General features: G+C 37.3%; 1 protein-coding gene across 1 annotated transcript; it reads left to right on the top strand.

Moving 5' to 3' along the window:
• Positions 1-7: 7 nt before the first annotated feature.
• IFIH1 (interferon induced with helicase C domain 1) lies at positions 8-27093 on the top strand. The gene is made up of 16 exons (XM_048308549.1): positions 8-538; positions 2303-2459; positions 5146-5322; positions 9375-9455; positions 12890-13110; positions 13861-14071; positions 17114-17331; positions 18848-18964; positions 19436-19559; positions 19648-19884; positions 21973-22229; positions 23661-23810; positions 24556-24717; positions 25048-25238; positions 26020-26113; positions 26212-27093. The coding sequence occupies exons 1-16, from the start codon at positions 89-91 to the stop codon at positions 26392-26394; spliced, it is 3030 nt and encodes a 1009-aa protein (XP_048164506.1). The 5' UTR covers positions 8-88; the 3' UTR covers positions 26395-27093.
• Positions 27094-27810: the final 717 nt, after the last annotated feature.

Raw genomic sequence — 27810 nt, forward strand, 5'->3', positions numbered from 1 at the left:
TCCCGAGCGAAACCGAAAGCGGCGCCGGGGCCGCGCTGCTCGCCAGGGCCCAGGCGGGAGCCGCCACCAGCGGCCCGCGGTAGCGGCCATGGCAGACAGCGCCCGGGACGAGCTGTTCCTGTACATGATCTCCTGCTTCAGACCGCGGCTGAAGCAGTGCATCCAGGTGCAGCCCGTGCTGGACCGGCTCCCCTCGCTGAGCGCGGAGGACAGGGAGAGGGTGCGTGCGGCCGCCCTGCAGCGGGGCCAGGCGGCGGGGGCGGAGGAGCTGCTGCGGGCCGTGGAGCGGGGGCCCCGCGGCTGCGGCTGGATCCGCGAGTTCCTGCAGGCGCTGGAGCACGGCGGCTGCAGCCTGGCCGCCTGCTACGCCAACCCCAGCCTGAGCCAGCTGCCCTCGCCGGCAGAGGAGGCCGAGCACGACCTCTGCGTGCACCTGGTGCAGCTGCTCCACGGCACGCTGGTGGACAGGATGCGGACCGTGCAGGTGGCCGAGAAGTGCCTGGAGATGGGCATCTTCCAGGACGAGGACATGGATCGGGTGAGTATGGGCGTAGGTAGTGCCACAGACACTGGCCAGCCCCAGTGGCTGTGGAGCAGGTAGGAAGCCACACCTACAAATGGCGTAGTAAATGCAGAAATGAAAGGAGAGTTCCCAGACTTGGGGAAGGAGATAACGAGTAAGCCGGGTACGCCGATGAAGACCCTTGACAGTGGGGCAGCAGGTGGGATGCCAGCTAAGAGCCTGGCAAAGAAAAGTGCCAGTATCAGAGGGTTAGACCAAGACAGTGTCTAAGTGGAAGAAATATGTCAGACTTTACTGTTACTTACTATTTTGACACAGACCTTAGGCTCAGAAGATCATTGTCTTCTGGCCCTTGAACCATACCAGGAAGTAGTGATGGTCTGTAAAGTCCTAAAGAATACTTAAGTTAAAATAAAGCAGGGTTTTCTGTCTTCTTTTTTGCTATAGGGTCACTAAGGACTATCACACTAGACAGTGAGGTGAGAGAAATACCAGTTGGATAGGAACAAGGAAGTGTTGACCCTTGATGAAAATATTTCCCAGTGTTTATTCCACTTGGCTAAGGATGACTTGCCTGCAATGTGAAACTTACTTGAAACTCAAAAAAAATGGATGTCCTGAAACAGTGCTAGAACAAATTAAAACATAGCAGTAGGGGGAAAACTGGTAAACTAAGGGTGGAACTACATCACATGTGCACTCTGAGCCTTTGCATCCACTTTTGAGGGAGTTTTATTCTCCATCTCAGTTAAATGACTGTAACACACGTAATTTTGTCTTGTGGCCGTCAGGTAGCAGCAATGATCAGCCGCACCCTAATGAGTGGGGAGGCAAGCATGGTAACACAACAGGCAGATGCAGAGGCCTTTCCAGAAGTTACTGCCTCTGTTTCCTGGGAATGGGTCCTCATGTTCCCCCAAGTCACCTTTTTGCTGCTGGTATTTCCATCAAAGCATTCAATACCCTTCACAGTCCTGCCAGTTTAAACTCCAATGGAGTTTAGGCTTTCCTAATGTCTCCCACTTTCCATGCACTTCCTTTTAGTCACGAATCTCAGTTAGGTGTTCCCACTGCTATGCCTGCCCCTTTCCTTGCATATCAGGATTGGTGATTCTCGAGCCTTGAAAGAAAGTGCCCTTGAGGACTGAACACCTGTCTTAGGCTGCTTTGCTCTTGGGATTGTTGTTTTGTTCCTCATGTGATCACATGCCAAGTTCTGCTTGTGACAGCCTTGGGACACTGTCCCATAGCTTCTTTGAGGGCAATGCCCCTTACTAGAGGCTTAGCTATGGTGTTTTTAAGTGGGAATTGAGATGATGAAGCCAGAGTTTAAGAAGGGAAATGTTCCAGTTTATGTGTGAGGTCATGTTACAGAATAAGTCTGAGCTTTGGTAAACTGTGTGACATAATTTCTCCTTAATCATGGTTGCCTATTCCCTAAACCAGTCTGAACACCAATTATTATTCCACAATACTAGTAATTATTATGTAGTGGTTACTATTGTAACCCTTGTCTAGTACTACCAGTCTCTCCAATTAAATTTCAGATTTCATAGGTTTTATATATCCTACCCAAAACAATATGGGATGAACATGAGGTTGGACAAAGCTGTGGTAAGTCTCTTCTGATGAGTAGCAAGTCAATTTTATATCTTTATTTTTCAGTATGTCTTAATGATGACAGGGAAATGCTTTTGCAGCTATACTATTCGTACTAACTTCCTCAAACCATTTCTGAAGTCTGTGTGAGGGTTGTTTCTGGTTTTTTATTTTTACCAGATCCAGACAGTTGCTGACAATCGTGGGAACAGAGATGGCGCGAGGGAGCTACTGAGCAGAATAGTGCAGAAGAAAGATTGGTTCTCTTCTTTTTTGGTTGCTCTCCGTGAAACTCAACATAAAGACCTTGCAGATGATTTAAGCGGAAATACAGGAGGTAATCATCTTATTTCACTGGTACTGATGTGTGGATTTTTAATATCTTTTTTTATTTTATTTTTGTACTGTTATTTGAGAAACAATGCAGGACTCCCACCATATTGTTTTACAGTGATACTGGGACTAATGCTTTTGGTTGTCCAGAGATTTCAAAATCAAGTTATGTAACAGCTTAATCGATAGATTTTTAAATACTAAAAAGTCCTTATTAAACAATATGAGAACTGCAACAGTATGCATTTAGTTACAATTTAACTGAATCCTTACCTTTTAAAACCCATTGGTTTTCAGTGTGCTTTTTATAATCATTCATAAAAAATATTCTGAAGATTAATTTGAACATAAAATACAGACTTTACCTGGATTTCTTCTTCAATACAAGTGTTTCCTTTAAAGATTGGTTTACAAATATTTTTGGCATTTTAAAGTACTTTGCATACTTTAAGACATTCATAAGTCTCAAAACATTATAAAATTTACTAAAAATAATGAACTATTAAAGCAGCAATTCCTTTTCATTCCTGTATAATACTTATAGTACTGTAAAGTTATTCCAGTGCTCTCCTGTATTCTTAAATATAAAAAAGGAAGCAGCCTTCAAGTAATTTATCCCTTATTTTTACTCCCCATATGTTTTATAAAATTTTTGAGACTAAATTATTTTGACAGATTTCCCATTTAGCAACTTCAGCCTGCTCACTTGCTGAGCTCACCAGAACTTTCTCTGTACTTTCAGTTGCTGCATGTGGGTCAATGCATTAAGATTGAGGTAAGAGGGACGTGAAGGTGTGTCTTCCAGCTTTGGACAGGAATCATCTGGTGTTCTGCCAGACACAGACAAGCAGTTGTGATATTTGAGGGCGCAGTTCAAAGATGGTTGAGTGTTGTAGTCTGCAGGACAAGACCAACCAAGTCAGAGCCTCAGAAGACCATTCTGTGTGGGAACTCATGCCTTCTGATCAATGAATCAATATGATTACACAGAAGCATGTTATTGTTTAAAATACACTCCACTCACACATCTCACAACTTTGACATAATACCCTACTTATACACTTTGCTTACTTCTACATTCTACCTACTTATACATAACTTATACAGTTCACTTACTTGTACATTTTGTAACTTATAACTTCCACATATCACACTACTTGTACATCTTACACCTTTTACAACTTCTACATAACACAGTACTTTTACATGCTAGTCTACTTATACATTTTACAACTTATCCATAACACAGTACATATACATTTTGCAACTGCTGTGCATGAGATCACACATTGCTTGATTGGTCTCTCTATTTTGTCCATGAGCTCTGCACACACTTTTCTGATAATACAATTGGTTTTAATCTAGTGCAGTACAGTCCTTTTTATCTACTCCTTGCTATCTTGGTATTTAGTTTTGCAGCTTCTTCTTTCCCAATTCTTTTCCAATTTAGCATAGTTTACCTTTCAGTCCTTGATGAATTCCTGAGGGCTCTAGCAGGTGGAGCTCCTGATCCAGGCAAGCAGCATCAAGATGATGACAGCAACAAAATCCATCCAGTGATCAGCAGCCAAGTTAGCCCAGGAAATCCAAACATCAAGACAGCAAAAGACAGGAAGAAAATATAAACCTGTCCTACTTCTCTCCTGAAACCTTCAGACTGGAGCCTAAAAACCCTCTTGGCACTGATGTGCTGCAGCTGAAGGTGGAAAGGCCAGGTGAAGCCGGTGAGGGTAATTCCAGCCTGGTCCCACTCTGAGGGCTCTGGTAAAAATAACTAAAAATGGTTTGTCTGGGGCACACTATCAAGGTTCAAATACTTTACAACAATTCTGAGTGAAACTCAGATGCTGGAAATAGCTCAGCAGCTACTGTGATCCTAATTTTCATTCTGTGTTGCAGCTTTGTGAGACTTAAATTCTTGTCTTCACTACTTTGCTATCAGTAAGGTAAACAAAGTAATAAATATTTCACAAATATGCAAATTATTAATATTCTTTTCACATTTTTATTTTCAGTTCTTTTCAAATTTTGTATTTCTGAATTTTCAGTATAGTGCAGACCATACAGGGTAAAACTGAAGTTTAATTCAGTTGTTTGATGAACTGCTGAATGAATGCATTTATCCCACAGTTTCTCTGTAATCTTGGGCAATGCAGGCCCCAAACCAACCTGTTCAGACTGCTACATGAAGCATAAATGGTGTTGCTGTTAGCAGAGGATAAGTAATTTTCCATGTACATGGTGCTGTATATGTGTAGATACCTAAAGTGTGTGGTTGCAGGAGCATCCCCTGACATAAGGGCATAGAGAGGAAACACTGAGAACAGGTTCATTGAGACCTGGGGAAGAACATTGGTGCTACATTTTATCACTGCAACTTGACCCCCTGTGATTTGTTAAAGTAAAATACATTGTTATTAGGAAACGCCTACACACAAAAATTGGAGCTTCATAAAATAAATCTATTAATCTCTCTAAATTTAGTTTCTACTTGTAAATTAGTAAATTCTTAATAAATATTTATATAAAGGTCAAAATTGCAAACTATAACATTTGAGTCAAGACCAAGACCATATGTTACATTGTTATGTATGTGATGAATAGAGGTTAGTTCTGTGTTTTCTGTGCTCCACACTAAAAGAAATGAAATCTTTTATAGAATTGCCTTAGAATTTTTCTGTATTTTCTAGGAACAGAAAATAAACAAAATGGGATGGAGAAGAGTACAAACGAAGAAGCAGAAGTTACAAGCCAACCAGGATACCTCAGAGCAGATAATTTGAAACAGGAAGAAAATGTGGATGATAGTTTCAGCAGTGAGAACAGTGTATTGGAAACATCCATAGAAAAGAATTCTGTGGTGTCAGGTTTGTTCACCAACTGCTATTTTGATCTGGTACCTGTGTGAATAAATGAGTCATTTTCGAATATATTTAATATTGTTGATAAAAATATTCATATTATTAGATTAATATTTTATTTCAGACCCATCCATGGTAGGCTTATACTATCCAATGACAACATTAGGTTAACATTGACAACTCTGTACAGTGTTGACAAAGTTTAAGACAAGAGGAATGTTTTTGCACCACTAAAACTGCAACTGTATTAACTTCTTTCTAGAAGGCTGGAAATTCTATATTGGAAAGCATTTTCTGTTTTGAAAAGTCCTTTAGTGCTGTCCAACAAGTAATTTTTCTGTTTATTTTAAGGTATTTACAGAGTATCAAACAACCTTTCTCACGTCACATACATACTCAGAAGTACATTTTTAGTAAAAATGTTTAGGAGTTGTTGTGGCCTGTTGTTCATATAGATCCACTCTTAAAAACATGCCTTGGGAGTTGAGTAAGAGCAACAGCAATGACCAGCAACACCACCTAAACATAGCTGTGAACCAGTGATACAAACATACACTGCATGATTCAGGAGCCATATGTGTTCCAGGTTCAGATGGAGCTCAAAAAAAAGTTACAGCTAAGGTAAATCCTGCCTGGAATTATACTGGTGGGTTCTCTTTATATTAAATATGAATAATTACTCTTTAAAAATGGCTCTGAAAAATTGCAGCCTTTCAATGTGCAACAGTAGTAGCCTATTTCTCGTTTAGCATGATATTAACAGGATATCACAATACTTTGTAGCAAATAGTGAATTATTAACTACAGCAAAAATATCAGCTTGGTTTTCTTGGGTTGGAACGTAATTTGGCAGTATAAAGAAGAGGTGCCAAATATTTAATGATAATTTAAAATGGATCAGACTGAGTTATCCTCATTGTTAGCTGGAATCCTTTCTGGGCAAAGCTAAGGCTCTTATTGGGCCTCACTAAGGGTAGGTTTTCAGTGCTGTCAGCCTGATCTTCTGCTTGCATCTTGTCAGGTTGAGGGTTGCGGATAATTAGATCTTCTAGTTATTAACTAGAGTGCCACAAGCTAATTGTTGCTAAAAAAACTACGGTCTCAGCACAGAACTGAAATTAACAGATGATGGGTATGAGCAGTTTGGGCAGTTGAGCAGATCTGTGCAGTGAAATGGCTGAGGGGGTACAGAGTAGATGGATTCCATCAGTTTGGTTCAGATTGACTTCAGTCTCATGCTGTGTGCCTGCAACTAGCTGGAACAAATCTCATTCAGTTTCAGCTGATAGTTCATTTCTTCTGATCTAAATCAGCTCTGTGATGTGAATCAAAGCAGTGTAAGTGGGGAGAATTGACAGATTTACTGTAAAAATGCACTTCTGAGATGAACCAAAGCAGCAGTGTAGATGCAGGATAACAAGGGCTGCCAGGAGGCAATGCTGCTTGAGATCTCTGCAGAGGAACTGGCTCACATTCAGCTATCCTGAAGTGCAATAAGCTTTGATATTGGTGCACTTGTACACTCAGATTTAACTGCACTCAGGTCTTTTTCCATTCCCTATTTCCATCCTTTCTCATGATTTCATAAGACTTTATTTTTAGACCAGGCAGATTAAAATACAAATGGAACCCAGATTCGACTTCCACATGAGCTGGGAACCCACCTAGTTTGTAATTTGATACTGTCAAGTGTTGTCAGTTTTGCAGTACACTCCCACCATTCCTTTGTCTTGAGAAGGACATATTTCAAGAAGAAAGAAGCTTTTTCAAGTCTCTTGAAATTACTGCAGTTTGCATTGTATCTGAAGCCTCTTCTAACCCTTTTATTTAAGTAGATGAAACCGAGACAATCAGAAGGTATGAGAGCAGTAAGGTCTTGAAAACAAAGTAGAAATAGATCATTTAGCCTAAGAGATAACTAGAGAAAAACTGAACATGCAAAAACACAGGTAAGAAACTTCATACACACAAAATAACACAAAAGCAAGTAAGTTTGCAAGGTCCACACATGGATTAAGTTGCTGCAGTTACCTGTGTAAACAACAATTTAAATAATAACAGCTCTCTTTTTCAAGGCTTGCCTTTCATTGCATTCCATTGTTTTTATACTTATTTAGTAGTCAGTGCAAAGTGGCTGAAGATCTTCCTGTGAAATATTCTGCATTACAATGTGCAAAGAGGGAAGATTAGCAAAAGTGGTAAAAATAGCTGTTAGAATATTAACTCTTTTATCTTCATTATGTTGGAAATGCTTACTGGTTTGGGTTTTTAAAAATTTACTTTGTGTTAAAATAATTGAAGAAAGTTGCCACAGCTGAAAAAGGAGAACATTATTCTATTCACCTTAATTTGGAAGATGAGTATTTTGCATTTCACTTCACTACTGATGTTTTCTGTTGAGAGATTGTTGTATAATGCATGCTGAACATTGTAATTTAGATAATTGTGTACAAAACTCTTCATGGATTCATATTCTCATGTCTTTCAGAAGGTCATTTTAGATCGGAGTCCATATGGAATAGATAAACAGAATTTTAATTTTGTCCTCTCTTTCCTATCATCTGTGGATTCCTAGAAAGTGAAAACAGGAGATAGCAGTGTCATCTTCATAGCTGGGAGTTCCCACTAATGCTACTTAATAGTTTGTCACAGGTCTTTGAACATGGCTTGGAACTGGTGAGGTTTTCTTCTTTTTTGTGCCTTTCTGTTGATTGCATTCATTTCTAGGAGAATAGGCTTAATTTAGGTGCTTAAAGGCTTTAATGTCCTTGTCTATCATAACAATTTCTACAGATGGTGGTGATTAGCAGTGGGATCAGATTCTGATGTCTGTATGGAATAAATGATGACAACTGTAAGACAGCAAGACAGATGTTTGCATCAGTTTTCATAGTTATGTTAGAAAAACTAATACCTGACTCCTAGTGGTAGCTAAGATAGCTACATAACTTCACTGAATGCAGACTAGGTTTAATTTCCACCTCACCAAGACTTTATACTGTGTATTTCAGGCTTTCCTTTCGAAAGACACTGTAACTTCCATTCAGTGCTAAATTCTCATTCACAGAAACTACTTTGCTTTATGAATAATTTGTTGGGGACAGTAAGTTAGGAAAAATACGGATATGGACCATAATAGCATATTCACTGGAAAGAACTTGATAGAAACACAAGTTCACTAGCTAGTTAAACAGAACATTGGTCAACACTATTACTCTGACTGATTCCAGAAGGAGACGGTGGGCTCCGTTGCAGAGCGCTGTCGGTAAGCTGATAGCTCAGGATGATGCTGTTTGCAGCAGATTTTCCCGGAAGAACTGGGCATCCCTTTAGATACCAAAAGGACTGAGTTTTGGAAAATGGAGCTTTATGAGTTGTACTGGCGACCCGAGAAGATAAGCGCGTGTATGGCATGGATGGCCCAGCAGAGGGCGAGCGGAACACGAGGATCTCCGCAGCGGAGCCGCCGAGCGGCTGCGGCCGCGCCCGGCCTCTCGCGGGGTCGGGATCGCCGCTTTTGCTCCGCATTGTTCAGTAACTCATCACTGCTTGTATTTATTTACTTGGTTTGCTCTTCTGATGTTACACGAAGGAACTTTAAAAAAAAAAAAATTCGCAGTTCGGGCTTTGTTTTTTACTACAGATGTAGCTCTCGTGGCTTACAGGGAGTAAAAGAGAACGTTCGGTTGGCCAGCAGCTTTTTTTTGGCTTTTCACCTTTCTGAAAAGACACAGTAAAATAAGACTAAAGGGGATTATGCAGGTGATCATGTGTGGAACCCCTGCATTCAAGTAATGAATCATGACCCACAGGGCCTTACCTCTGCTATGCTTTGGATATTAATCTTCCACTCCGTCTTTTCTTCCGTAAGAAAATGAACTGTGTTGTTCATATTTTTATCTTTACCAAAAATAGAGAAAACTAGATCTCAGCCATCCCTGCCTGACATTCATCTAACCTACTTTGACAACTTAGGGGGAGATCAAACAATATGCATTTGCTATTAATATTTGTGCAGCAAATACATTATGGTGCATTTCTATGTGTTTTTCATTTAGACTCAGATGTCTCCATAGGAGATGGAAGTGTCAGTAACTTGAATGAAAACCTGGGACAGAGCTGCACAACCAGTGATTCAGGTACATTTCCCTTCTGTTATTATTTAGTAACTGCAAAGTAAGCTCTAGGGGAAGTACTCTGTGTGTGGGCTAGAACAAAACTCAATGGAGGGTTTTCTTTCACTGTAAACTCTAGTTCACTGTATTTAGATGCCAGACTTACTCTTATTTTGTTGGAAAAAAGATGCCATTTTTAAGGGTCTGGACCCAAGTCCTAGCCCCAAAACAGTCAATTTACTGAGGTCATCTGAACAGGTCTCTAGACATCATCATCGTACAAACTGGTCAGTGAGGCAGAATGATAAAATCACATAGGCTGAAGGGACTAGACGTCATCCAGTGCAGTCACCTGGACAGATCCTCATAGTGCTGCCACACAGACGTGTTTCTTTTGCTCTCAGAGAGAAGTTAGATTGTGCCTGGCCCTCACACAGGGTGAGAGGGAATAGGAATGTTTTAGAAGCAACAAAAGGTTAGCAGAAGTATCTCCTGGGTACCTGCAGAGCAATAATGAAGGTCCACTTTGGACCCCAAGTACTGTAATAGCCTTATTCGTAAAAGCAACCTAAGCAATGGCAGTTGCTATCTGAAAACCTTTGTGAATCTCACATTAAAACACATGTGCATGTTCTAAATACAGTTTTAAACTAGATACTGGACTGTGTTTACATAATACTTAGCAAACAGGTATTATCTTGCTATGTATATAGGCTGAGCCAAACTAAACACTGCTGTTGTAAAAGACACCCCAATATATTTTTGTCTTTTTTTTTTTTTTTTCAAACCTCAGGCAAAACAAATTGGGAGCTGTCCACCATGGTAATCAGCCTATACAGAGTTCAAGAAGTAGTTTTTCGAATCTAGCCTTTATAAAAGTTGTGCTGGGACTGTGTCTTGGACAAGGGCTAGAAAAAATCCAAGTGCCTTTCAAGACAGCTGGGCCTAATAAACTTAGTATTACATCAGTAAAGTCACTGTAAATATTATATATCATATGCCTGCAAAGTGTTTACAATAGATACTTTTAAAATAGTTTCAAGCTTTTAAAATATCAAAATGCATGTATTTTGTAAGTACACAGAAAATTCAGGATAGCTCAGATTTAAATTGCTACACTACAGCAATCTAGCTAAGCTAAGCAATTTACACTACAGCTAAGATTCCAGTCTGTGTGTTGCTAACTCCAAAGAATATGCTTTGCACCTCTGCATCAACTGAGGACACTCATAAGTCACATTGTATTTTTTGATTCACTATGTCACATGAAATGTCTGGGCATGGGAGCTTCTCTGTTCTGTGGACAGGCAGGCACACTGTATCAGTTGGTCAGGCTGAGCCAGGCTCCTGATATTTGGCAGCACATATGTATGTATGGCCTGATCCTTTAAGATTCCTGAAGTATCTCTCATTAAGTAAATTGGGCATTTGCTGCATCCAGTAATCCAGAAAAAAAACCTGCAGTTTTGTGAAGAATGGAGAACAGATTTTTTTCCAGTGTTTACTTGCTGTATGTTCTGTTTACATGTGGGTTTAAAAAACTAATTTAAAAGTTTTTGAAAACATCCATGCTTTTTCATCATGTCTAGTAAACTCAGTGAAAGCAATAATGAGAAAAACATGCTAAGAAGATGCAGATGCACTATTTATGGATTTTATAATTTGAAATTTTGCAGTAAGGCTGTTGTATTAACAAAGATGTTTGGATGGTGTCATTAGACACTAATATGATTTGGATTTTAATGCAAAGAATTGTATGGATTCAGCTGCATTTTTATGTGCCAAGCTCATTTCACATTTTAAAAAATTGTGTAGTTAGGACAATAGAATAATTACCATGTTTCTTTTAGCCCAGAGCAGCAATTCATGTGAGCCTTGTATGAAGGCAGACAACTTCCCCAATGTTATAGTGTGCATGACAAAAAATCTTTAATTATTTAATTCTTTAATCTGTGAAAAGATTCCTGTATTAGCCTTTATCTAAACAAGGGCTGAAGAAGCTAGGAGAGAGCTAAGTTAAATATTTTTCAGGCCTGGACTGTTAATTGAGGATGTTAAGGATCTGAAATCTAACCAAACAGATGGGTGATAAAGTGCTAGTTTCAATATGATTGAGCTATTGAATTTAGCCAACCAGAAAGCAAACAACATTCTTCCTCAAAAGAGAGAAGTAGAAGTCAGATAAGTAACAGCAAGTACTCTCTGGTGCAAATGTCCCTGTGTCCAGGTAGCACTGCACTCACTAAAAGGCAAAACAAGCAAAAAACACTTAAGAATGGCATTCAGATGTTTCCATCAGCAGTGTTTTATCAAGCTTCATTACTTTTTGTTAGTTTAATTTTATTTAATGGAATCAGGAATACTAGAAAAATATACTTACTTTGTGTGTAATGTATCAGAGATAATAAAATCCTCATGATTCTTCATTGAATGATATCATCAGGAAACAAAACCAGGGTTTTTCTCCCCTCGTTTTTAGTCTAGTAGAACGAATTTGTGCCTTTCCTTCACTGAGGGCAGTTAAGACTTGAAGAGTGATCTAAACTTATTTGTAGGAAAAAGAAACCCCATGAAAACTCAATTGAAATAAATCCTTCTGATATTAAGATATATGTAAGTTCTGACTCCCTAAATACATGTAAACTCAAGGGACTTGATATGCTTTTCTTACTGCTCAAAATAATTCAACAGCATTTTTTTTTTCACTTTTACATTTATAACATTGTTTGTTTTTTCTGTGAGCTGTAGATCTAAACTCTGCCATTGCATTTTCAATAAGAGATGGAAGGCTTTGGCCTTAGGTGGCAAATGTCTATGGCTTTTTAATGAACACTCAATTGCATTATGTGTGAGTCAGGCTAAGAAGCAACGTAATCTACCATGAATAGGTGTGATACATTCTGCAGTTAGCTCCATCTTGTATGGGCAATTGAATTTTCTTATCTGTCTGATCTTTATAACTCCCTTGACCATTTTTAAGTGTTCCATATCTTTTTTTCTTTCTGTGGCTCCATTTTTCATTCTCTTGGAAGTATTTAAAAAGGCAGCTCCCTTGTAACCAAATAAATTTCAGTATTGATGAAGGAGAACATCACAGAAGCTTGGCTAGATTATAAATACTGCAGTTGCAACCAGAACCTTTGTTGGTCCCAATGCCACTGAACTGTATCATTTGAATTCATACCTAATAGTAGGCATTTCAACATAGATGGGTGAAGCTGTACTGTGGCTTATTCCACCTGCCCTGATTGGTGACTGGATGGAAGTAGTTCTGATCCAGAGTTGCACAGGTCCACAGAGCAACACTGTCTATGCTAGTATGCTGTTTCTATTTATTCACATTTATTCACAAGATGCTTCTAGTAGTAAATTAATATTTCTCCCTTTGACATTTTTTCGCTCCTCTGATATATGTTCTATGCCTCCTGTTTGATATTTATATTTCTTTGTACCCTTAGATGAAGATGAAGGGGAGAGGAGAGCCTCACCTGAGCCAGATCTGACCCTGAGAGATTACCAGATGGAAGTTGCAAAGCCAGCACTGAATGGGGAGAATATTATAATATGTCTCCCTACGGGCAGTGGTAAAACCAGAGTGGCTGTTTACATTACCAAAGATCACTTGGATAAGAAGAGAAGAGCATCAGAGCCTGGAAAAGTCATAGTACTTGTTAATAAGGTAAGTTGGTCCATTTTTTTAAGAATAATATTTTTCAGACATCATGCATTGTTAATACAGGCATTGTAAAACGAATGTAAACGCAATTCTCAGCTTCTCCAGGTGTACTGTGTTTAAAGATGTACAGATCTAGACAGTCATCTCTATTGCACCATCAGCGTGGTGCAAGCACAAATTATTTTAGTGTACCCCAGTGCAAGTGAAAATTTAGATGTGCTAATAACCACATTATTGGAAAAAGTACAATTTCATATTGTAATGAATTTTAAAAAATACAAATATTTTTCACATTCTGTGTTTCAGTTTGTTAATGAAGGCCACCTAATGAGTCTCACAGTAGTTAAGGAATGTTTTGTCAGATTTTCTGATAATTGCTGTAATTTTTGCAGTTAAATTTAGCACATATAAATTAATCTTATATTTTAATATGAAAATATAGAAATGCATTTAAGAATTTTATTGAAATTGTAAACAATATCCATATCCTCTTACAAGAATAAATGTGAAAGCATGTTATAAGCTCAGTTAAAGAGCCAAAGAATGCATGGTTTTTTCATTCTTTCGAAGGCATAGTTAAGCCAAAGTTCTTGGGACAAAAAGGTTTCACAGGAGAAGTTGGAGGGGAGAAATTGGTTTGGGGATGTTTGCTGCTTGGTTTTCTTTTGCTCACCTAACAACATTTGTGGCAGAGGCATGTATTTTTAATCCTGTGTTTAATATGTTTTAAATTCTTTGGAAACTTTTGTTCAGGTGCCATTGGTAGAACAGCATTTACAAACAGAGTTCAGCCCATTCCTGAAGCGTTGGTATCAGGTTATTGGTTTAAGTGGTGATTCTCAGCTGAAAATCTCATTTCCTGAAGTTGTCAGAAGAAATGATGTCATCATCAGTACAGCACAGATCCTTGAGAATTCACTGTTAAATGCATCCAAGGAAGATGAAGAAGGTGTCCACTTATCAGGCAAGTTTTTAATTCTGACGTTTTTCCAGTGAGAATAAAAGTATGTCTCTATTCTGGAAAATTACAGAGTAAAAATGTGCCACATTCTGTAGGGTTTTTTTCGATTTACTCGTTTTATAAATGCAAGCTGTAGTCAAAATCAGATCTTAATTAATAGGCATGCAAGCCAAAATTAGACTCTATAGTTTATTTGTACTAAATATTTGTTATGCTTTCTATTTTATCTAGCTTAAGCACAACTTTGTGCAAATGCAGTCGTACTCGTTCCACTTTCCAAGTTTGGTAGAGCATTGAGTTATATCATGTAGAAGCCTTATACAGGATGAGAAAAAACTATCAAAATTCAAATACACATGGTAGTTTGAAAAATACAATGGAACACAAGATAGAAGCCAATCTGTTGTAAAAGTTAAATTCTTTAAAATTTTGTAGTTTTGCTAATGTACAGTGATAGGATTGCTTAAAACTGTGTCTCTCTGAGCTCAGCAGATACAATGGTTTCCTACAAAAGATGAAGGAAGTTGAAGGAAACAAGAGATAAATAAGGCAAGATTGTTTTCCCGGAATGCTAAAGTGGCAGGTATCTCTGGGACATCAGAAAGGAAGTGGTATTATCTGCCAGCGATGTACAAATAGAACAGCCCATGATGGCAGCTCCAGGGCCTGGGCTGCAGCGACCTTCCTCTGGGAGATGTTAACTCCTCCCTCTATTTGCCTGCAATCAACTCCTTTTTAGATGTGGCAGGGTGTAGGGGAGAGCTGTGATATCCAAAATAATTGCCCTGAGATAAAAGAAGTTCTGGTCTGGGTGTTACAGAGACAGCAGAGAAACCTGAGGAGTCGGTCTGTGTCTGTCAGTGCTCAGTGCTGACTGGAGTACTGCTTGATCCAAACTAAGTCCTGCAGAGCAGCTTGGGTACCACAGAATTGCATCCCCTCCTTCAGAATGCCTTGTTATTAACCTAGGCAGAGTACCAGCTATTTCCTTACACTTACTTCCTTTCCACTGCATCGAAGTTAATAAACTTTCCTACATCTGAATCATTTTGGAATGCTGTATGGAGGCATCTGAACATTTCTACTGGAACTGCTGGCCTGTTTAGAATTGGGCTGAGTCCCAACCAGATTTGTGTAATGAAGTGGGTTGAATGGGTTTCACACTTTGTGAAGTTTCGTTCATAAGGAGCTGCATTTTTTCCAGAACTCAGGTGGCCCTGCACCTCATTCTTTTTCTGTGCTATTACACCTGTGCTACTTAGTTCAGCTGGGCCAAAGCCAAGCAAGCATGAACACAGCCAGCTCCATTTCTATGGCTGTGACTTGGTTAACTCACAGCCTATATAAATCATCCTAATTAGTTACAAGTTCTTTCCAGATTTCTGTGCATACTTTTTTCATCAGTTTCCACAGAGGTCTGTGTTACACGTAATATGGACTTCCAGCCTCAGGGAAATGGAGGGGACTCTCTTAATTGCATTTTTCCAAATGTTTACCCTCTTTACCAAGGGCTGAAGTCACTGTATGGACTTTCTAGAAGCTGTGTATCACTTCCTTAGTAGAAGAAACACATGTCTTCTGGTAGGTTAGTTTCTTCACAAGTAATTATAGGAATATGCATGATGGAGATGATGGTCAAAATCAAAGGGAGTAAGTTCATGTTGGCAGAATAACTGAGAAACTGCCAGCACTGCTTCTGAAATCTTGCAATATCTAGAAATCTTAGAAATAAATCAGAATTTAGATTTGAAACTCCATCACTCCTGTCCAAACTGGCTTCCTGAACCGCTGTGAAGGCAATCAACTTTCCCCAGCGACATGGAGCACTGGCTTGTTTTCCTAGCAGAAGTTTTTGGTGTAGCCTTTAAATATAACTTCCCTTGTTTAGTCTCCATCTTTCTTTAGATTCTTCAATACCAGCTGAGACTGATTTAGCTCTCTGTTAATTTCCAGCTTCTGCTGCCAGTTATTTAAAAGTGACTTGTAGTGGTGCAACAGTTTGAGCACATCAACATGTTTACACATCAATGTGTAAACAAGACCATGGAAATTGTCCACATAAAAAAAAATACATATAAAAGTTTAACCCTGATCATTTCAGTGATCGTCTTTACAGTCATGTCCACAAACTTCCTTCAAATTGTTGGAAACCGTGTCAAATTAGGGAGTTACTGGCCATCTACAGAAGGAGTGGGAGCTCTATAAACCAGTTTTGTTGTTAGAGAAACAGAAAAATGTTCATGAATCTTCCAGCTCAGAACCTTGAAACGTATGTCACCAGCTGCATGTGCAGATAGATTAAAGATATCTTTTCTGTATTTTTTGAGAAATTTGAAACAAAAAAAAATTTTATTTTTCCTTATTGTATATTGCTTGCATGTAAATACACTGTGACCAAAAAGCACGTAATACCTGTCTGAATCTTCATCAGTTTCCTCCGCTACAAAAGAGAGAGGAGTGGCAGTGCTCCCACTAATCTGTTTGTTCTTTCGAATAACACATCCATAAAGTAATATAAATCTTTTATTTGGACACTAGTAGGGAGGAAATCTCTGTGTTGCTACAAAATGGAAGCATATTTTGACCACAACAAGCCTTTCAAGAATGTTTGAAAGGCTTCTAACATGTTATTTATCTTCTAAAAGGCAAACAATGTGTAGTTTGTCAGACACAGTTATGGATATAAAAGATAGGACTGAGTTCAACTATGATATATTCTTACCGCTGGTAAGATATGCAAATATTTCTCTGAAATTCTTTATATCATCAGATTGCTTTTGCAAAAATAGAAAGTCTTGTTTTCCATTACATGAAATGTAAAACTACTTGGCACATCAGGACTGTAGCAAAGGTTCCAAAGTCCATTAAATATATTCAGCTTCCCTCCATGCCTTCCTCCACCACTTCAATTTCCTAGTACATTAGTTCTCAAACAAACTGATGGGTTCTTTTCAACACCATCCTTACCCGTTACAAGATTTAGTCACACAAGTTATGCATTTGAAATAAAATTCTTCACTCTAGGAGTCTTTTTTTTTTTTCCAGATTTTTCCCTCATCATTATCGATGAGTGCCATCACACTCAAAAGGAAGGTGTCTACAACAATATAATGCGACGTTACTTAAAAGAGAAGATGAAGAACAAAAAGCTGGCAAAAGAAAACAAACCACAGATCCCACAGCCTCAAATTCTGGGACTGACAGCCTCACCTGGTGTAGGAGGTGCAACATCCTACTCAAAAGCTGAAGAGCATATTCTGAAAGTAAATAGCCCTAACACTTGCAAACCATCAAAGGGATATTGTCTTGTTCAAGGAAAACTTTTAGTCAGTGTTAGGCTCCAAATAGACAATCTGATTTTTTTTTTTTTTTTGTGTACATGGCAGTTTAGCTCATAGCCATTAAATTGACCCTCTAAAAATAATGGAAATCCATGTACAAATAAAGGTTACTTTACAGGAAACTAGGGTTACTGAAAAGGGACGTTAAAAGATTGCCTCACTTGAAAAAAACTCTCAAGATCAGAGGCAAAAAATCCACAATGTGGTATGGTTTTATGGTTATTAAAAGTCTTATTGTTCCATTGATGGCTTGTAATTTACTAATTAGTATTCCTAAATACTAGAGACACGACATATTTTATATTTCTATTTCTAGAGTGACTAAGCTGAGCATTTTTGTGAGTCCAGGAAAATGAGAAACAATGTTGAATACTTAAACAAAGCAGAAACCACTTGTGAGATACAGGTAGCATATAAATGTGTTTCGTTTTTTCAGTTAGAGTTACTCATTGAGGTTGCGTGAACACCTGATTAGAGGTAATCTGTTAAATTCTATACTTAAAGAAACTATATTTTACTTGAAATTAAATGGTTTTGCATTAGTAATAGAAAAGTAGAATTTAGCCCAGTACTGCAGTGAAAACTCGTGACTAGTAAATTACACAAGAACAGAATGTGATACTGAATAAGTGGGCCTGCAAGAAGGTTTTATGCTGTTTTGAAGTAGACAGAATTGCAAGGAATTTTGACACAAAAACTTGCTGGCAGTGGAAAAAGCAGAAAATTCCTTTTCATCAGCTCTGAAATCCTAATGATAGGATGCTGGGGTTTGTATCTGAAGAAATGTAATCTGAATGTGCAAGCTCAAATAGACAGCTACCACTGAAGACATTAAAAAGATCACCTGGCAGACTTCCTTTACTGTTTCCTCTGCTCAGAATAATGTTATGTTTTCCCTTATTACTTAATGATGTGCACGTATTTTCTCCTTCAAAGAGGTCAAAAGCAGAAAAGTCCAGTTCAGTTGTGCACTTAGCACAGAAATTCTATGTCTTCCTGTTCCAGGAAAGATTATCTCAAATTTTTTTCCACTTTCATAATAGCTCTTACTTTTATAATTAATCGCTAATGTTTATTTTCTTTTTTTTTTTCTATTTCACCATCACTTTATTTATTTTGTTCTCCAAAATCTACTCTTCCAAAGTACTGATGCTGTATTTTCCTTTTCAAAATACTTGATTTGCATCCTGATCTACCATTTTTTTTCCTGTATGCAAGGATCTCTTCTGGCTAAAAAGCAACTTGTGCAGCTTATCTCAAATGCTGTTCAAGACTTGGCCTTTCTTATGCTGATACTGCTTTTATCCAGATTTTGTGGGAAGAAAATCAAGTTATATAAACCTCAGTATCTAAATAAGAAGTTCTGTTGCATTAATTCAGTTTTCATGTGGAATAACTCATTCAATATTAAAAGAAATAACATTTTGTTTTCTCCCAGATCTGTGCCAATCTTGATGCATGTAGAATTATGACTGTTGAAGAGCATGTCTCCCAGCTGAAGAATCAGGTAAAGGAGCCCTCTAAGAAGACTGTGATTGCAGATGACAAAAAAAGGGTATGTTTTTTCAAACAAATCAGTATTAAAGTTATATTGCCCTTTAAAAGTGTGTTGTACGGTATCAAGAACTTTTGCCTAATGCTCTTTTTCTATTGACTTTTGATGATCCAGAGTGCTAATTTGAATATTGTTGTTTTCTCTGTTTCAAAAAGTATCACTAAAGTAAAATAGAATTAAATTTTTACTTATGTCAGTTATATTTTGAGGTGTCTGGTCAAAAGACCTTCTAAAGCTGAAATATTTGTATTGAAGTGATGATATCATATACCATTAAAAAAAATGTTACTTCACAGTATAATTTTTGTAATATTCTGAACTGTATATTTCCATAAGACTAAACATACTTAACAGCCTTACTTGGTTTTTAATTTAAGGTTTAATTTTTAAAAAATGGCTCAGTATGGTACTAGCCAATGTTTTTGTTGCCAGAAGATGCTTACTTACTTTGCCTAATCAATTTATTTCTAGGATCCATTTAAAGAGAGAATTACTGAGATAATGACAGAAATACAAAATTATTGCCAGTTGCATCCAAAATCTGAGTTTGGAACTCAGACATATGAACAGTGGGTGATCAGAGAAGAGAGAAGAGGTAAATGCATAGCAAATATACCCCAGCTTTGGATTTCTTTGGGTCGTTCTATACACAGACATGTTTTTCTATTTTTGTTCACTTCTAGCTGCAAAAGAAGAAAAACGCAGGGAACGTGTCTGTGCAGAACACTTGAAGAAATACAATGATGCTCTCCAGATAAATGACACCATCCGAATGGTGGATGCCTACAATCACCTAAATAACTTCTATAAAGAGGAGAAAAGTAAGAAGACAGTAAGGAGTGATGATGATGATGATGATGATGAACCAGCAGTATCAAAACAGGATGAAACAGATGAATTTCTAATGGGTTTATTTCATGGTGAGTTTGAAATACATTGTAATATTTAATACTTGAAATCCATAATTATGCACTAACATGGTTTGCATGGGCCCATTAGTTATTATATCCTAGAGATTGCTGTGTTGTTTATTATCACAGTACCTTAATATCCCAGTTCATATAGTTCTGAATGCATTAAACAATATCATAGTGGGATTATGTCATAACATGTAATAGAGGTTCTTCAGCTCCAGCCTAAAGGCAGGTTTTTTTGCTGCCAATAAGTACAAGCTGTTCTTTGCTTTTATCCAGTGAAATCTCCCTGAGGACACTCTTAACAGATACATAATATCTGTATTATATTATATATATATTTCATATATATTTCAGTAGACACTCTTGGGGGGCAAAAGGTTGAGCAAATGGAATACAAAAGTAATGAAATTATGAGTTCTTACCCAGCCCTTTCTGCCAAAGTTTGTTTGTCTATATACTAAGAAAGGAGAGTGCTTTACCTAGTTTCAGGTAAAGAATATTTAGTTAGAGAATTAAACAAAAGATCAAACTGCCAAAAACCAAATTTAGTTGCCTTTTTTTCAGATCATTCACGTTGGAACTAGGATTCATTCAGTCCGTGACACACAAAGGTTTTTTGCTTGGCTTTTTTTTCCCTTTACTGCCTTTGCAATGAGAAAGAGCTAGACAAGTTTGCTCCCATCACCCATGGCTCTCGGGTGGTGCAAACAAAAATAGATTATACTGTAGAGTGTGGCCCAGCTTCATGTATCCAATGAACTACAAATTTAGACTGTCATCATTGAAAATTCAGGAAATGGTAAAAAAACTTAAAAATACATGTTAGACAATGTCAGCATGTTTTTTTAATGACTCTTCATAACTCTCTATTCCCCCTTATTTAGAATTTCAGTGTTGAGCTGTTGCTGAGAACCAAAATTTTAAACTAACTAAAAATTAAACTTAGTTTCATTAGTATTGTTGATGATTGCTTTTATTTCTGCAGGTAAATGAAGTTCAAAGAACCTGTCAGTGAAAAATAAATTCCATTTTGTTAGGATTTTACCACTGAAAGTGCTAGGAATAATAGAAGAAAATCTAAAATTTTTCAGCTTTTAGAGCAGAATTCATCTTTGGGTGATAAACCCCCTTGAGCCATTAGTGTAGGTTTAACTAAGGGGGAAAATTGTGGGAGTTTATGTCTACCTACTTTTTGTATGTGTTTCTGTGTTTGATTACATTCTAAAATACGAATAAGACTAGTCATAAAGCCACTGTCTGGGTGGTGTAGTAGTTTGTGGTGCATTGAGTATGATTGCCTTGGATTAGGCACGCTGGAATAGTCTGCACAGGGTCAGGGCATCAGAGTGTAGTAACACACAAAGTCGCTGCCTTGAAGTGTTCTTGTTGTGTTTGCACAATCACCTGATAAAGGCATAGGTTTTTAAATATTAGAAGTTTTTTAAAAAATTAAAAAACATGAGGAATCCTCCCTCATTAGGGTCAATAGAGCCAGTTGAAGAGAGTCATTCATTTGATGTTTCACTGAGTACATTGAAATGTCTTGGAACTGCAGTATCAATAACAATGTGCCCATGCTGGTGTCTACAGTACTGCATGTTTCTAGTGAGGATTCCTACTTTAATTCATGTCCCAAGGACAATTTATATCTAAATTTATAAAAACATTATTTGCTCCGAGGTTGTGCATATTAATCTGTTTCTCCTTGTAAGACATTTTTCCATTATTTTAAAATAGTTTTGTAAATATTACAAGCTGTGATTTAGCTCTTTATTACAGTGCATTTAACTCTGTACCACCTCTTGTGTGTATAGGCAGTTTTTTTTCCTTTGGTTTATTCTCACCATGAAATATAGGCAAAGTGTATGATAATGGTAATTTATTTTGATTGATTACTGTGTTTTTAATGAATATAAACCCACTTCAAAAATAATTGGTATGCTGCAGCTCTTCAAACTGAATGTGAATTAGCTATGCTGAGAGAATTATATAGAAAGTTGTGCTTTGTTTTGTTGGTTTTGGGGTTTATTTTGTCTCAAACTGTTACTTTACATGGTTACATTTTTTAATTTACATCTGTTCTTTTTAAAGCAAAAAAGAATCAGCTGAAAGAGTTGACTAGACAGCCAGAAAATGAAAATGAGAAGCTGATAAAGTTGAGAAATACTCTAATGGAGGAGTTCACAAAGACTGAGGAACCTCGAGGAATTATTTTCACAAAGACTCGTCTAAGTGCCTTTGCTCTATTCCGGTGGATTAAGGACAACCCAAAATTTGAAGAAGTGGGAATTAAGGCCCATTATCTTATCGGCTCTGGTCATAACAGTGAGATGAAGCCCATGACTCAGGTACAGAACCATGCATGTCAACATTACCTCTTGTCCATGATTTTGGAAAACAACTTGTTACAGTACTAGGCCAATGGACTGAAGTTCGGAGCCCAGAGTTCTGGTTTCATACCTGCCAGCAACTTACCTTCATAAGCTGCAGGATATGTGAATAATAATGTTGGAATAATTTTATTTCCACAAGTAACAAGCTTTTTTTTGTTTTGGATTCTATGGCAATAGGAGTAGCCAGCATCCATTGCCTAGAGTAGTGTGTAGTCAAAAGGGACACAAGTTGTAGCAAGGCATGGGAAGCAAAAATGGAAAGAACAAAAATGCAGTCGTTAAATGAGTATACTTATTAGGACAACAGTAATTCATGTTATATTTTAGCTGCTGGATTGAAAAATAAAACTACAAAGTTGATTATGCCTGTCTTTTTGTAATATCATTGCTTTAATCAAATTACACCAATTTACATGCATGCTTCACACTGACGCATAACCATTGAAAGAAAACTTGCCAAAATTCATACTGAAAATATCACAATTGATCACTCAATTGTGTCCGTCTTGCACCATTATGTTGATTTCATACCCCACATCTCTCTGGTGATTTATACATGCAATTAAAACATTTTCAAAACAAAGTACTTCGCGTTCTCTTCTGTTCTGCTCTTTACTCCCCGTAAAAGCATTTAAGCAAAAATGATGTGTTTTGCTGCTGGGCAGAGTCCTTTTCCTTCTGCTGCACTCAGTTTCAAAGAAAGAGTTCTCTCAAAAAATTCTCTCCAAAAGTTGCTTGAGTTCTATGTTCTATCAAACTTGGAATTTCATTTGTGTGCCACATTGCACAAACAATAGCTTCTGCATTTTGAAGCTGAATATAGCAAATAGCAAGTTTTGTTTCCTCTGCTCAAGCTGGTGACAAACACCCAGTTGATTCAGAAGTCTGTGATTTTAGATGCTTTCTTTTTTAAGTGTATCATTGTTCTTTTTGGTGCTTCCCAGATCACCAGAGTTATGGTCTCCATTTATTATGGGGAATTTTAAGTGCTTTAGAAGTAGAGTTGGAAGTCTATATTTTAATCGGAAATTACTGAAGTGATAGAAATCCAGACTTATGAATAAGTACTTAAAGCATTTGAAAAGAATGGAACAACATATTATCAAATCCTCTAGTACCTCTGACATAGGCTATGAAATTCCAAGTTCAGTTACCCTAAAAGGATTGGCTTCTGCACTCTCCTCCCTCAAAATATGGTGCTGAACACCTATTATATTCAATAGGAACTTCTTGTTTGCATGATGCTTAAATGCAGTTGTTAAAGCCACTTGATGTTTGGCACTCAGCTCAGAAATGATGGGACTGAAATTCCTGAAACTCGTTAATTAGAAGAAACTGGTAACAGAAACTAATACTGAAAGTTAATATAATGATTTTAATTTACAGAATGAACAAAGGGAAGTTATTGATAAATTTCGACGTGGAAATGTAAATTTACTAATTGCTACTACTGTAGCTGAGGAAGGCCTGGACATCAAAGAGTGTAACATTGTTATTCGCTATGGCCTCGTCACCAATGAAATTGCTATGCTGCAGGTATGAGTTTTCTGCATATGTAGCTTATTTTAATAGTGCTTTTCTTTTTGGAATGGGCAAATGGTGAATCATATACCTGACATTTGGAATTAATTTTGAAATACTTGAATGCTGAAAGAGAAAATGGTCTTACAACAAGGCTCACTTCCAACTGCCATCCTCAGTCCATATGCAATATAAAATTTGCCTCTCTCTGTAATGGTGTGTCATCCATTCAAAGTTCTACACAAACAGTAAACTCTCTTAGTAGAAGAGATACAAGAATATGGTCATCAGACTAGTTGATAAAAGAGGTGTTTGTACCACCAGTGTATGGACACCACACCATCATCAGCTAAAGAGAGATTATTATGTATCAGAATAGCAGTTGGATACATGCTCCCATTTAGCTTGCAAACAGAAATATTTATATATTTAAATATTTATTTTTATACTTATTATATTTAAATATTTTAATATTTAATAAGCATGTTTATATTTTGGTGACAGCATATAGTTTCAGCATTGCAAAACATGCTAATCACAAACCTCCTGAGCAGCTTTCACAGTTATCATAGATGATACTGCAGCAATAGTATGTGTTATTCACTGATTCTTTATCTGAGTTAAATGGAAAAAAAAATGCTCTTTGGGGATAGTGCATATGGAATAGTGCATGTCTTCCATTACAAAACTAGGAAAAAATGTTGTGTGATGTAATAGGGAGCATTGTGCTGTTTATTGTTGTATTCCTTGCAAATTGTAGGCTCGTGGTCGAGCTCGAGCTGATGAAAGCACCTATGCTCTTGTGGCTTCAAGTGGCTCAGGGGCTGTTGAACGTGAAGATGTTAATATTTTTCGTGAGAAAATGATGTATAAGGCCATTCAGCGTGTCCAGAAGATGCCACAGGAAGAGTATTTAAATAAGGTATTCACTGCAACTCTGCACTTTCCTTTTAAAGAAAACTGATTTATATTGTATGAAATACTTTTACTTGAAATCTACTTAGAGGAGAAAAACTTAAAATAATACTAGTTACTGCATATGGCTTTGAATTGTTTTGCCAGTAATTGTTTTATAATCTGTTTTCTAGTCCTTTAGAAAAGTCTGGTTTTCTATTGGTAAGGGGGAAACACACAAGCCAGGAAAATTGACTAGAAGTCATGTTGACAGTGAACTCAGTAAAATAACTGAGAAAGAAAACTATTATTGTCATTCCAGCAGAATGTTACAGTGCTCTTACTGATCTATTTCTAGATTCAGAGTTACCAGTTGCAAAGTATAGTGGAAAAGCAAATGAAGGCAAAGAGAGATCAGCGCAAGACATACAAGAAAAATCCTTCACTAATAAAATTCTTATGCAAAACTTGCTACAAGCCAGTATGTTCTGGAGAAGACATACAAGTTATTGAAGACATGCATCATGTCAGTGTGAGAAAAGATTTCCAGTAAGTGTTTATGAACTACTTTATCTCTTTCAGGCAGAAACAGATTTTCTTTTCATCAAGGCTTTAACAGGGCCTGTAACCCTCTAGGCCCTGTGAGAAAAAAATAGATTATTCCAATATTGTTGGGTCCTAGGCTCTATGGAGTTTACAGTTAAGGAGCTTGAGCAAAATGTTTGTTCTTATTCCTGATTTCAAGGTGAATTGAGTTTAAAACTTTGAACAAAGGATGCAGCTTCTGCGGTAATATTAGCTAGGTCACTTACTATGCAGTATGGTATGTATTCTACTCTGCACAGGCTAATAGTAACCATCAGAATCAGTACTCCCTAAAGTAAATGATGCAAAAATGTGCGCATATTCTGCAGGTCTAGATAGTCAGAACCAAATGATTCTGTTAAGGAGTAAGGTCGAACTATAAGGAATAAAAAGAAAACCTTTAATTTTCAGGTATTATGACAGCTCCATGGCATCTGAAAAAACCAAGCTAGATCTGTCTCCTATTAAAACAAGAACCTGCTTCTCCTACTTTAAGATGTGTGAGGGAGGATGCAGCTTCTGAAATGCAATGAAGAGGGACACGGAGTACATGTGTATTTCATCATTACTTAGGAGCATGAAGTATGATTTTGCATTTCCTCAAACTCCTCAGTGTGTCAACAGTCAGAGAGTTTATGACGTTTTAGGTTTCCTATCTGATTTCAGTAATCGTAGTCACTGTGTATATGTCTGTATGTAGCATGAAATGACTAATGGATTCTGATGGGTGCTGTCTGTTTTTCAGAAGTCTTTATCATATAAGAGAAAATAGAACACTGCAAGATCAGCATGCTGATTACCAGACCAATGGGGAAATTATATGTAAACACTGTGGACAAGTGAGGAACACCTTATTTTCATATTATTCTTCTTGTCTGTATTTATTTCTGTCTAATGATCTTATTTTATCTGAAATGTAATTTCCTTCTACTTGCAGGCTTGGGGAAATATGATGGTACACCGAGGTCTTGACCTGCCTTGCCTAAAGATTAGAAATTTTGTGGTTGTGTTTGCAGACAAGAAAACAACAAAGCAAATTTTTAAGAAATGGGGAGAACTGCCCATCAGGTTTCCTGGTTTTGATTATGCAGCTCATTGTCCTTCAAGTGATGAATATTAAGGACTTAGAATGAAAATAAAAGCCCTTTTCAACTTCTCTGTTGATCAGAAGCTCCTGTGTCCCATAGAGAGTGCTGCATCATAAGCACTGTGAAAGCTCCTGGACATAAAGAAACTGTCTTGAAGACAAAAAGCAAAAAAAGAAAGGAGAAGGACAAAGTCACACAGCTTCTGTCTGCTCTCAGATTTGCAGTCCTGGACAAAGATGGCAAATGCATTACAGTCATGTATTCATGGAACAAACTCTTGTCTCTTTTCACTACAGGGTGACAACACTGTCAAAAGTATTTTAGATGACCTGTTCTCAGTCCCAGAACACTGAAGAGAGATCTTAAGATATGCCATGGTCATTATTTTCTTCATGCTATAACCCTTTTGAAGAAAGTGTCTCAAAAGAGGAGCCATGTAAAGAAGAGATAACCTGTTATTTCTGAATTACTGTTGCTATGTCAGTGTTTTTATGACTGAGTTCCTCCCTCTATTTATACATAGCTGTAAGCTCATACATTTTGACAGACTAAAATTAAGTTTCCATTAGAAGACATGTCAAAAAATCAAGGCCTTAACATGAAATTGATTATTTTAATGTCCAAGAAGCACGTTGCCAAAATAACTCTGTTTGTTAGTTTCATGAGATTGTTAGACTGGCTACATAATGAGGTGTGTATTTTTTTCAATAAATTGCTATAACTACCCTTTATCAACTGTGATACTGTTAATTCTCTTCCACTGGAAGTATTTAACAATACCATGGTTTCACCTTAGAAATTTAAAGGATTCTGACTGTAAAAATAGCATAATGTTTCTCCATATTTATCTCATGGACAGATTTATTTTCCCCCCCACCATTTGCAAGTAAGATACTGGAGAGTGGAAGGAAGGTTGGTTTGTTGCTGCAACAGTAAATAAATTAATTATTAGAATAGCTCGTGGGAAATCATCCAGATATCATTCATCATCTGGATCATCTCTGGATTTCTTTATTAATGAGTTGTTACAGGTACATAAATGCAATACAATACACTGTACATAGCATTTTTAAGTATCTGAATTAGTTTATTCACTACTTTTAAAGAAGTGTAAAACACTGGTAAAAATACTACACCGTTTCATAGATTGCTGCTGGGTCTTCAATCAAATAAATTTCCATGCTGAGTAGGTTTGCTGAAATCTGAGCTTTTAATACTTCCCTTTATTGAAGCAACAAAAGCATATGCAGATGAATTTCTCCATATGTACTACAGACCTGTATGACAAACATGCCTGAGCTTCTTATAGTTCACCTGTGTGCTGTTGTTATACTCCCAGTTCCTAGCGTGACTCGGCCACGGACTCACCAAAGCTTAAAGAGTGTTTGCATGATCTCACTTCAGCATAATGCATAATGAACCTCAAATTAATCCTGCTGATGTGTAGG

Source organism: Corvus hawaiiensis, chromosome 7 (assembly GCF_020740725.1).
Source record: "Corvus hawaiiensis isolate bCorHaw1 chromosome 7, bCorHaw1.pri.cur, whole genome shotgun sequence".
In the NCBI taxonomy this organism is placed as follows: domain Eukaryota; kingdom Metazoa; phylum Chordata; class Aves; order Passeriformes; family Corvidae; genus Corvus; species Corvus hawaiiensis.